This window comes from Narcine bancroftii, chromosome 2 (assembly GCF_036971445.1).
Source record: "Narcine bancroftii isolate sNarBan1 chromosome 2, sNarBan1.hap1, whole genome shotgun sequence".
Lineage (NCBI taxonomy): Eukaryota > Metazoa > Chordata > Chondrichthyes > Torpediniformes > Narcinidae > Narcine > Narcine bancroftii.
This window is the reverse complement of record NC_091470.1, coordinates 160,496,979-160,509,538: the sequence shown is the minus strand read 5'-3', so window position 1 is coordinate 160,509,538 and position 12,560 is coordinate 160,496,979. Positions and strand designations below refer to the sequence as shown.

At 41.4% G+C, this 12,560-nt stretch overlaps 1 protein-coding gene and 1 long non-coding RNA gene across 3 annotated transcripts in view; one reads left to right on the top strand and one right to left on the bottom strand.

Annotated features, from left to right (window-relative positions):
* Positions 1-12,560, top strand: part of prdm2a (PR domain containing 2, with ZNF domain a) — a 132,875-nt gene that overhangs the window by 65,415 nt on the left and 54,900 nt on the right. The window contains exon 6 of the mRNA XM_069918969.1: positions 5,435-5,587. Within this exon, the coding sequence (XP_069775070.1) occupies positions 5,435-5,587 (153 nt within the window). The remainder of the gene's footprint in view (positions 1-5,434; positions 5,588-12,560) is intronic.
* Positions 1-12,560, bottom strand: part of LOC138754548 (uncharacterized) — a 43,504-nt gene that overhangs the window by 24,448 nt on the left and 6,496 nt on the right. The window contains exons 3-4 of one of the 2 annotated variants that reach the window (XR_011351820.1): positions 5,405-5,599; positions 742-3,056 (exon numbers count right to left, since the gene is read on the bottom strand). This is a non-coding gene — a long non-coding RNA (uncharacterized lncRNA). Of the gene's footprint in view, positions 1-741; positions 3,057-5,404; positions 5,600-12,560 lie in introns of those variants that run through there. The other variant, XR_011351819.1, reaches the window with a different exon arrangement.

The window sequence follows — 12,560 nt, the reverse complement described above, 5'->3', positions numbered from 1 at the left end:
ACCAAAATTAACACATGGATCAAACTGGATTTGTTAATGCTCAGAAATCTGCAGGTAATTTAGCGAAGCTTCTTAGTTTAATACATTTGGTTCAAAAAAGGGGAGGCCTGAATGTGGCATTTACTTTGGATGCTGAAAAGGCATTTGACAGATTAGAATGGGATTTCCCCTTTAAAATTTTAGAGAAGTGTAAATTGGGTTCAATATTTATAGATTGGGTTAGAATGATGTATAAAAAAAACCTATTGCAAAAGTAGTGACAAATGGACAGATTTCAACATCTTTTGAATTAACGAGATCAAGTAGAGAAGGTTGCCCATTGTCACCAGTTTTATTTGTTTTAACAACAGAACCATTAGCTGAGTTAATAAAATGAGATTCAAAGATTGTGGGTATTAAGATGAAACAAGAAGAATATAAAATAAATTTATTTGTAGATGATGTCTTGATTTATTTAACAGGTCCTTTCAATTCTTTGCAACAACTTAAAATTAGAATAAAAGAATATGGAAACATATCGAGATACAAAATAAATTAGGAGAAGATTGAGATTATGTCTTTAGTTAATGGAGATAATGTAAGGAAGTAATGGAACCTAGGTGGCCAGATCTAGGAATAAAATATTTAGGTATTCACATACAATCAGATTTGACAAAAATATTATTAATTTTTATTAAATAAAATTAACAAAGATTTGGAAAAATAGAATATATTACCTATTACCTAGATTGGTTGAGTAAATTGTGTTAAAATGAAGGTTTTTCCTCAAATACAATATTTATTCCAATTGTGTTCATTTTTGATGAGTCTGATGGTGGAGGGGGAGCAGCTGTTCCTTAACCTGGTGGTGCAAGTCTTGTGACACCTATACCTCTTTCCTGATGGTAGCAGCTAGAACAAAGCATGAGCTTGGTGTTGTGGATTCTTGATGCTCTCTGATGGAAGCGTTACCTGTAGATGTTTTTGATGGTGGGGAGAGGTTTGCCTGTGATGTCCTGGGTTATGTCCACTACCTTTTGCAGGGCATTATACTTGGAAGTATTGGTGTTCCCATACCAGAAAATGATGCAGCCAGTCTGTTGAAATTTGCCCATGTTTTCAATGTCATACCAAACCTCCACAAACCCCTGAGGAAATAGAGGGACTGACATGCTTTCTTCATGATGCCATTGGTGTGTTGGGTTCAGGAAATATCCTCCAAGAGATGTGACTCCCAAGAACTTGACCCTCTCCACCACAATGATCAATCCTCTCTGGTGAGTACAACCTCCTCTGGTGGAGGTGTGGAGGCAAGCCAAATGATTCTCTTTTTATGGTATTGAGCTTTGATACAGGAAACTGCCATCTTTGACTGACAGTTCAGTTGTTCCCAAATTGTTCCTTTCTGTTTGTGAATAGTTTTGGTTCCATGTAGGTGTTGAGTTATCTTGAGACAGAACAGGGAATGGGGCTTTGGGTTTTCAGATCATAAGTGTCTCCTGCAGACTGGAGAAGACTCTGTGTGCCAATGTTCTCATGGTAGAAACCTAAACATGGCTTGGATGATGAGGGTCTTTGAGGATAGAGGCTGCTTTTTTTTAAGACACCGCCTCATGTAGATGTCCTTGATGGAGTGAAGTCTGATGCCTGTGATGTCGCAGGCCGAGTTAACATCCATCTGTGGTTTTTTCTTGTCCTGAGATTTGGTGCCTCCGTACCACACACTGATGCAACCAGCTGACCACCGTACCTGAACAGGTTTTCGGGAGTCTTCGGTGACATACCGAATCTCCACAGATAGCTCACAAAGTATAACTGCTGGCTCCAGGACAGATCATCGGAGATGTTGACACCCAGGAAGTTGAAGTTCTTGACCTTCTCCACTACTGAGCCCTCGATGAGGACGATTGTGTTCCCCTGACTTCCTCCTGAAGACCACAATCATCTCCTTGGTTTTGCTAATGTTGAGTGGAAAGTTATTATGACACCACTCAAAGAGCAGATCTATATCCCTTCTGTACACTTCCTCATTGCCGCTTGTGATTCTGACGACAACTGTGTTGTGATTAGCCAATTTGTAGATAGCATTGGAATTGTGCCTGGCCACACAGTCATGGGTGTATAATGAGTAGAGCAGTGGCCTAAGTACACACCCTTGGGGTGCACCTGTGTAGATGATCAGTGAGGAGGAGACATTGTTTCCAAATCTACTGACTGTGGTCTTCCTATGAGAAAGTCAAGATGCCTAGGGGGATACAGAGGCCCAGAGTTTGTAGTTTCTTGCCCAGCAATGAAAATTGAGCTGTAGTCTATGAAGAGTAGCTGTATGTATGAATTGCCCTTTTTGAGGTGATCCAGAGCTGAGTGGAGAGCCAGCGATATTGCTTCTGCTGTGGAGCGATTGTGACAATAGGTGAATTGCAACAGGTCCAGATCTTTGATTAGGAACGCATTAATTCTGGCCATGAACAGCCTCTGAAAGCATTTCATCACAGTAAAAGTGAGTGCTATTGGGCGATTGTCATTGAGGCAGCTCACACTGATCTCCTGGGCAGCGGGATGATTGATGCCCTTTTGAAGCAGGTGGGAACCTCTGACTGCAGCAATAAGTGGTTGAAAATGCTGTGAATACTCCCGCTAGTTGGTTGGTGCAGATTTTCAGTACCCTTCCAGGGTACCCTTCAGGGCCTGATGCCTTGCGAGAATTCACCCTCTTGAATGATGTTCTGACATCACCCTCACAGACAGATATCACAGGGTCCTCAGCCTTTTCAAGGATATAGTAGGCATTCTTTGATTCTTCTTTTCAAAAGTGGGCATAGGTGTTCAGCTCTGGGTAATGAAGCATCACAGCCACCTATGGTGTTTGTTCGCCCTCACTTTGTAGGCTGTTATGGCCTGCACTCCCTGCCATAGCTGGTGTGTCTCTGTCTCTCGCTTCTTCCAGAATTGGCACTTTGCTTCAGAGATGGCCTTCTGCAGGTAGTGGTCTTCTTGTTGTTGCCCTCAGCAGGTTGCGAATCATCTGAACTTAGCTGTTAAGCTTCGTATTTTATATTTGCAGTATAAGGCGACCCCTGGTTTGGGGTGACATTTTTAAAGTTTACGGACAAGCAATACAGGAATTAAAGCAGTGGTTCTCAACCTTTTTCTTTCCATTCACATACCACCTTAAGCAATTCCTATTGCCATCGGTGCTCAATGATTAGTAAGGGATTGCTTAAGGTGGTATGTGGGTGGGAAGGGAAGGTTCAAAATCACTGCTCTTTAACTGAAATATTTTGCTTGAGAAAAATTGTCATTGGCCCATTTCTTTTGGAGTTCTGAAACTGTGCACATAAAGAGTCAATTAGGTACAATTTAAAACAGTGTTTTTCAAACTTTTTCTTTCCACCCACATCCTGCCTTAAGCAATCCTTTGCTAATCACAGAGCACCTACGGTATAGGGATTACTTAAAGTGGTGTGTGAGTGGAAAGAAAAAGATGGAGAACCACTGAATTAAAGTTTTAAATTGTTCTTGGAGAAGAGCAGCATGGTTAAAATTACTGTTTTTATAACAAGGGGACCAAATCTATTGATCTGGAGAAATGAATTTGTTTCCTACACACAATGTGAATTGGGGGAAGTTAAATTCAAAAAATCAAATCAATCTGGATTTCTACAACTGCCACCATTCAAAAATCTTGGAAGCACATCATTGACTCCTTGGAATTTATTATTTAACAATCTTGCTAACATCTACTTTTTCCTTTTAACGATATTTCTTTTCTCAAGTTGCATATTCTCACTAGACACTTGGTTCTCCAGTATTTTTGGCAGGTTTTGTCTTCTCTGAAGATGGACACAAAGCTATTTCACTCTCACAATCTGTATTTGTTTATTTTCTCTGCCATTTCCTTGTACCCCGTTCTAAGTTCTTCCGTCTTTGTCCATAAGGGAAACACATTTTTTTCCCTTAGTGATCTTTTTTCTTTTTACAAGGCTGCAGAAGCTCCTTCAGTACCTTTTGATGTGCTGCTGTCAGTTTACCCTTGTGTTTCATCTTACCTTTCTTTATTGATGCTTGTGCCTCTACTGAGTTCTAAAATGCTCCTGACCCTCTGACCTACTGTTACTTCTACCAACTTTATAAGCCTCTTGTGCAATACGCAAATGTGCTGGAGAAACTCCAGTGTGACTCCAGCTGAGTTTCTCCAGCTCATTTGCACTCGACCCCAGCATCTGCAGACTTTGTTCAGAATCAAAATTTATTGTCATGAACGTGTGTGGTAGTACAGATCTATCACCAATGTACATAGTGTATATAGTTACAGTATCTAGACTGTGCTTACAGCGATTGGCTGAGAGCTAAGCCACGCCTACTGTTTGGGCCTTAAAGGGTTGTGTCCCTAGCCAGGTCGGATCATTCCGGACTGGTCGGCCACATGTGAAGAGCTCCTGTCTTTTGCTAATAAAAGCCTTGGTTTGGATCAACAAGTCTTTGATTCTTTCGACGAGCTCTACAACGTGTCACAAAATTTATTGTTTTTGTGGCAGAATCACAGTACAAATATTTCTAAAATAAAATCACATTTCAGCATGAATACAAAAGTGCAAGAAAAAGACAAAGTGAGGCAGTGCCTGTGGTTCATTGTCCAATCTGATGGCAGAGGGGAAGAAGCTTTCCTTGTGCTGCTGAGTGCTCGTCTTCAGGGTTCTTGACCCCCTTTTCCCCCGATGGTAGCAGAGTGAAGAGGGCATGGCCAGGGTAGTGAGGGTTCTTGAGGATCGAGGCTGCTAACTGAGAGATTAATTTTGCTTTGTAGCTCCACTCATAAAATTCCTTTCTGTCCTCCTTTTATAGCTTTTACCAACAACCTTGACAACCATACTCCCTTCCATTTCGAAATACTTGGGAGAAAATGCAGTAAACCAGCATTGGTTGTCATTCATTTATTGACAGCCAGAGGCGTTCTGCATCAAGGCTCGACACTTGACTTTTGCAGGATTCGAGTTTTAGTAGTAGTTTCTCAAATATTTGGAAGAAGATTTGAATATAGTTGTAGAGCTCGTCGAAAGAACCAAAGACTTGTTGATCCAAATCAAGGCTTTTATTAGCAAAAGACAGGAGCTCTTCACAGGTGGCCGACCAGTCCGGAATGATCCGACCTGGCTAGGGACACAACCCTTTAAGGCCCAGACAGTAGGCGTGGCTAAGCTCTCAGCCAATCGCTGTAAGCACAGTCATTACACTCTAGATACTGTAACTATATACATTGGTGATAGGTCTGTACTATCACACTAGTAAAACAGAATAAAGTGTATTTGGATGTCACATTCCCTTTACAGTACTTTTCTACCCTAGATGCTCAGAAAATAAAACAAAACGAGGGTTTTGTTGATGGTTACTGAACATTGGTGTTGAGGACTGGTTCAGAACTTACCACTAACCAAGATCAACTCTCTCCTTCCAGGTTTACTTCCCCCAATTCGGGTGGATGTGTATTGATGCCACAGATCCAAGCAAAGGCAATTGGTTGCGGTATGTGAACTGGGCTCGCTCTTCCGATGAGCAGAACCTCTTCCCACTGGAGATCAACAGGGGTATCTACTACAAGGTCTTCAAGGTAGCCATCTCCCTGTGATGTGAAGATAATTGTAAAGTCTTACTTCACGTGCATTGGCGCGAATGCTAAAATAGTCATAAACATGTGTCTTGAGTACATTTCATTTTGTAGTATAATTCTCTCTCTCAATCCCTCTATTTTAAAATGATTCTTTTACCTCCATTTCTTCCCTTTATTTTGTGCTCTGTTCATTTCTGCTTCCTTTACTTACTTTTACAATTCCCTGGCAGAAATTAGAATTTGGACCATCTTGAATTCTGTGATTAGTGGCCAAAAACATGGTGTACATTTTGTTATTCTCATTATTCCTTTAGGCAATCATTTGAAGTTCTGAAAACCATTCAGGAGTAATCCAGCGGGATTATGATGTGTGGCCATTTGATCAGATTTAATTGTGGGTTTGTGAAGTCATTTAAGCAACCAACTTTGATCAGTTGTATTTTTTTGGAGGATTTGCCATGCAATATCGGGCCACTCATCAAATCACCCCAGAGCCATTGAGTGTCTGTGGATTCGCCTCCAGCCGCACGAGACTCCAGTGCAGTTCAAAGCGTTGGCCACCCCGTGTGGCCACTGTTGAACACAGGTGCCGCCATCTTGTGCCCAGACCCTGGGGGTCTGGGATTTAAAATAAAACATCGTCGGCTCCTTTAACAATCTATTTAAAGCCGTTGGTGGTAGGGACTCCATAGAGGATAGCTGTGTCTCTGTACCCCACTCTCCCTACGTCCACTCCAGTGGCAGCTCTGCCATTACAGTGGCTCCGGCAGTGCTGCCATTTATTTTCCTCGCGCGAGGTTTCAACCCAATAAGTTTGGCCTTTGTGCTAACCTTGAAGCTTGCAGTGATCTTTTCAACAGTAAACATCCCAAAATTGTTATCCACAATTACCACAAAGAGAGAAAGCAAATGTTAGCATCGTAATGTTGAATAAAGTTTTTCAAAGTATTTTGTTTTGAGTTTTTTTGTGCATCCAGTTGTTGCTTCTATGTTTACCTAGGCAAAATGGATCTGAGTAACGTCAGTGCAAGTGGATTGAAAACGATAGAACTTTGTGCTGATATCCCAGAAAATGAATACTGTATCGATTCAACCTGTCTCTCTCCATGCTAAGATGTCGCTTCTGAAATTAATGTAAACCATAGCTCTTGTTGATGGTTGGTTTGGTGGCATTTAAGGCTGAGTATTTTCTGCTAAGCTGTTAAAATAGTTGTTTTAAGCATTAAGAACCATTAAACCAGGGAATAAATGGGATAAAAAAAATCTGCTGGCTTTGTTGAGTTGACTAATTCAACTGCGGGGGCTGCCAGGGTATTCCATTTAATTGTCTTGTTCCTGTGGGGTACAGATTGCCAAACCAATTGTAGCTTAATGATGCAGAATAACTTGTGTCCTGTATGGTGATTTGTTTATTTTCTGGAAATGTTTAACCCATAACTTGGGACCATCTACAAATTGTAAGATCAAATTGTGGCCAAATCAGAAATGCTTCAGATTTTGATGAGTATTTCACAGTTCTGGAAATATTTATACATGGCTTTGTGCTTCGAAGTGATTAGCAAATCACAAGGATCCTGGGCTTCATAAATGAAGGCATGCAATGCAAAAGCCCAGATGCTGGAATATTAAGCAGAGAAAGAATTGCTGGAGAAACTCAGCAGATCTGACAGCTATTCCTGTGTAGAAATGGTCAGACAATGATACATGTCTGAATCCTTTATCAAGATGAAGATAAAGAGGTAAAATTATATGTATAAATGTGGAAAGAATTCAAATATTGATAAAACTTCTGACTTGTTGACTTCGGTTTTGATGGCCCGAAAGGCTGAGGAATATAAAATAAAGTTTTCTGGGAGGTGGAATTTCAGCGGCAAAAAGTTAAGATTGAGAGGAGATTTAATTGGTTTGGTTCAGATGATGTGAATTGAGGGAAGCTGTTCCGATTAATTTTTTTTAAAAAAGAATTTACTTTTTTCCTTCAAAATTTTTTCCTGCCTTCCGGAGCGACCAAAACTTAAAACCTCAGTTTCCTTACACGAGTTTACACTGAAGTGAGGAAAGTAAAGAAGTGGGACTTGCAAATACGCGCTATTCATCAGCCCACTGTTGCGGTCCCCCCTGCAGTTCAATTTGGACTGCAGGCAGCCCGCAATAATGTCCAGGGGGTGCCGCAGTTAAAATTGCAGAACGGGAATGAGTCACTCATTTCTGTTTCAATCTTTTTTACACAGTCTGTGTTCCAGGAATTTGGGAATAATTTTCTGGAATGCAGCAGCTGTGTAGCAAGAAAAAAACCGTAATTAATGATTTGTTCAAATGCCAGCAGGACAAAAGATCCATTGGCTGAGAATGCAGATCGTCAATCTGGATCCCACTCCCAGTAAGTTTGGTGGAAGCAAAGTAGATCTGGCTCTCAAAAAGGAATTGAATGGGTTCTTCAGAGAGAGCGATGGGATGAATGCACCGCTCTATGAAAAGCCAGCATTGCCTTGGTGGCCTAAATGAATTCCTACACTCCATTGTGATTCTGTGAATTGCAGCTTTAGCCACTGTAATGGCACAAATGTTTGTGCACATTGAACAAATTGCAATCTGAAGATCTCTGCAGTGATTGCAGCTTGAGTGCTATTCAATTTCTTGCAACTTCCTAAAATGTCAGCAGTTCCCATGCAACAAATCATTCTCAACTAATTTTTTCCCAGTGTCAAAGAATAAATAAATTCCAGATATTTTAAACTTGTTTTAATAGCACATCAAGCTCTTCACTGTCATTATAAAAAGGCTTGGAAACTGTTACCTTCTCAGTTGCTAATATTAATCTGAAGCAATTTTTGAGGGCTTTGTCTGAGTAGTAATCCTATCTCCAAAGTACAGCTGTGTATTTCCAAAGGATTTATGTCATTAACTTTGCCCTCATTGTGACTGCAGCATTTTGTGTAGTGTGTGGGCACCTCTTACAACTCTTTCGCTAAAGTTTTAAAAATGAAACAAAATTCAAGTGTTTTATATATAGTTAAATGCTTAAACTCCAAAGTGACACTCGGATGACAAAAATAATCGCACCACTTTTAGATTTTAAATGACCTCTTGCCTCGGGGCCTGTGCTCCTTCCCTGCCCCTCCCCCAACCATCTTAGCCTGCCTGCTTTTTGCTCATACCTTGATGACAGGCTCAGGCCCGAAACATGAGTTACGTATCTTTATCTTTGCTACATGAAGAATGCTGCCTGATTTGCTGAGTTTCTCCAGCATTTTTGTGCACACTTTTTTTTTTAAACGTCTCCTTGTTTTGCCCTTACAATTTTCATGATTTGCCCCATTAGGTTTTAATTATTGACATAGTTATTTACTTATTTCAAATGTCTCTCCTGCTTCTTGCCCCTCTCCCAGAGCAAACAGGAAAAGATAAAAATTAATTCAGTTCTAAATGTCATAAGAATACAAATGTTTATCATCTCCTTCATTAGACTTGGGCACAGGAGCATGGTATCCATGAGGTTATCTCTTTAAGTGTTCACCTGGTGTGTATCGAAATTCATTATAGATCTTGTGTTCATTTAGCATTACTTCAAGTTACTTTGTCCACATTGCACAAGGTTGGATTCTTTTTTTAAATCCTCTGCTATATTATTCACTCTGTGAAGTACACACAATAAAAATTAAAAAAAAACAATCAAAATCTTAATTGAAATTGCAGGTAATGTTAATCCTGCAAATTTCAATGGGAAACAATAGGCCCTTTCATGCAGTGATAAAGCCCAATGGTAAAGGCAGAGATTCTCCGACCTTATGTCGGAGGATTAACCTCTATGAATGGCTCCAAGGCATCGACTGCAATCCCTCTCAGGGAAAGATCATCGGCGGAGCACAGCGCTCCACTGCCTCACCGCTGCAAGCTGGTCAGGGGCAGGCTGATGATGTTGTGATGACGCCGTCAGCCAGCGTCCCTTCTCCCTGCTACCCAGTCACCCCTCTCCCTCCATGGCCCCCTCAGAGGGGCTGCGACAGCCCCACTGGCCGCTCCAGCACATCACTGGGCCACTTCGGCCTTTGGCTGGTCAGTGGCTCAAGATGCACACGTGGGGGGGGGGGGGAATTATGGGTCGGGAAGATGGCCATTGCTCTGCCGCGTATTTATGACGGGTGGCACTATGGCACCAGTCACCCCGCCTCCATTGGCTCCAGAGGCCACTACAAGGCGCCGCTCAACATGAATGCAACGCAGGAGCAGCCTTTTAAGGCTATGTTTTCCCTCTGTGCTTATAGCTGGCCTCCAAGTTGAGGCCTGGCTTGAAAGGGCCTAATTCTGCTTTCCTCAGTTGAAGTATTTGGGTGCTTATAATCAATGGCTGTGCTTTAATTAAATTCAAATGATTTAATTTTAATTGTATTTACCTTGTTGATTGCCTTTGACCCAAAGGCTTTAACATTGCCCGAGCTACTTTTACCATGCACTTGTTGAAGAATAAAAAAATAAGAAATATGAGCAGGAGGTAGGTCGCCCAGCCCATCGAGCCTGCTCAACGAGCCTCAGTTGTCGTTTGCCATTGCTATTGTCATATTTTGCTGCAAAAGCCAAATATTTAGTCCTTCAGTGCAGCTCAAGAATTGGATAAGAACTGTTGCTCACTTGGTTTATAAGTTAACAAATGGTTAAGGGAAGCAAATCATTTCTCTTCATCCAATTCTGGGAAATCCACTTCAAGTTTGTTCACTTTGTGCAATTATGATTTGCACATAATCTGTGTTACTTATTCTCTTCTGAAATGTTAATGTAAAATTCTTTCCTTTCCATTCCCACATGGATTCTGAAATCTCCCATCCAGGTGCCTTAAAAAAAAAATTCAATCTCTTTGAAAACTAACTTCCCTGGCCTCCGTGTTGATCGGCCAAATACTCTGCATTGCCTACAGCTCTGCAGGCACTGGGTCTGGGGTCAGAACATAATATACATTCCATCGGTACATTGTGTTGTTAATTCTTGCTCAGAATCTCATTCACTTGATTTGAGTATTGTATGTGCTTTTTCAGTCTGTAACCTCTTTTAAAAAATACTCTTTCACACTGCTGATTAAAGGTAGTTTACGGGTCTGTACCCAGTAATCATGCGGTGTAAAACTTTCCCTTTCACACTGCCAACCCTCCTAGGAAGCGGGTAAACTTACCGGGCGTTCTGCACTCGGGAGCCTTACCCACTGCACCGTGATGTACCTGGTTAATCGGCCACCCGGTGTTTTACAGGCGGGGGTGGGGGGGAGGTGACGATGCAAGAGCGGGTTGTGATTTCACACTGCTAGAAGGCAGTTAGTGAGTTAAATCGGCTGGGCACTGACACTTGCCCCCACCAATTTTCAGAGCCCTGTTGAACTTAACTCGCCCTGCCAGAAATTGCTGCAGTCAGATGATGGGACTTGTTTCACATAGGATCCATTTAAACCTAAATTACCTCAAAGACATTGAAAGGATTCATTTTCTATTAAGCACCCTGTTTTGTGCAAAATGATTCATTAGTCACACTTTAACCCACATCAGAGCAACTCTTGAAATCTGAACAATTCTTTGTTGCTTGCTCGAGGGAACTGAACTATTCCAGGCAAGATCACTGGCATGATTATCTCTCCTTTTGTAGGTGATCCAACTCAGCCAGATATGGGAATCCAAGAAATGTGTGTTTCCCTGCACCCCTTCTTCTCCCTCTCCCCCAACCCTCTTTTGGAAAGGAGCCACCTTCAAAGTTAAATGTGGTTGTATGCAACATAAAAATAATACCCTTATATTCCTAGTCTCTGGTTCTTCCAAATATATTGCCAATGCTTCATCGAATTTCTCTGTATTAAACCATGTAGTCTTCCTTGATTATCAAGAAATGTTACAGAGGGAAGCTATCTGAAGAACTTTCTCTACATACTCTACATAGTACATACAGAGTAGTACAGGCCTTTCAGCCCACGACATTGTGCCTACCTATATATCTACCCAAAAAAACCCAAAGCCTCCCTACTTCATAAAGCTCTATTTTTCTTTCATCCATGTGCCTGTCTGATTCTCTAAAATGCTCCTATTGTTCCAGCCTTTGCCACTTCCCCTGGCAATGCATTCCAGGCACCTACAACTCTCTTTAAAAAAACCACCTCTGATGTCTCTACTAAATCTTCCTCCCTTCACTTTATACAGTCGTTCTCTGGTGTTTTGCTATTCCCGCCCTGGGATGAAGGTGTCTATCTATGCCTGTAGACCTCTATAATGTCTCCTCTTGTCCTTTTTGGTCCAAAGGGAAAAGTCCAAGCTCTGCTAACCTTTCCAATCCAGGCAACATACTAAATCTCCTCTACACCCTCTCCATAGCTTCCATATCATTCCTGTGAGGTGACCAGAAATTAACACAATATTCTAAATGTGGTCTCATCAGAGATTTAAAGAGCTGTAACATCACCTCATGACTCCTGAACTCAATCCCTTGACTAATGAAGCCCAGCATACCACTGGCCTTCCTAACTATCCTGCGTGTAACCTTGAGAGAGCTGTGGAACCCAAGGTCCTTCTGTTCTTCCACACTGTTAAGTATCCTATCATTAATCCTGTACTCCGACTTCAAGTTTGACCTTCCAAAATGCATCACCTTACTTATCCGGATTATTTGAAATCCTCAATGCTGACCTAGTTAGAAGAGCAAAACTACATCTTAGACAAAATAGTATGCTCTGGCCTTCAATTGATATTTCTATGAATACACCCAAGATATTGTAAGAGCCAATGGTTTATTCATGACTCTTTGAAAATAGATGTTCCAGAGCATTCTCCATTTTCCTGCTGGATGTGGGCTATTCAGCACACACTTTGCTCCAATGTGACCCATCTTAATATTTTAATTTTTAAAAAATTTAGACATACATTATGGGTTACAGGCCCTTTCAGCCCACAAGTCCGTGTCGCCCAATTACACTCAATTGACCTGCAGTCCCTTTTGAACGGTG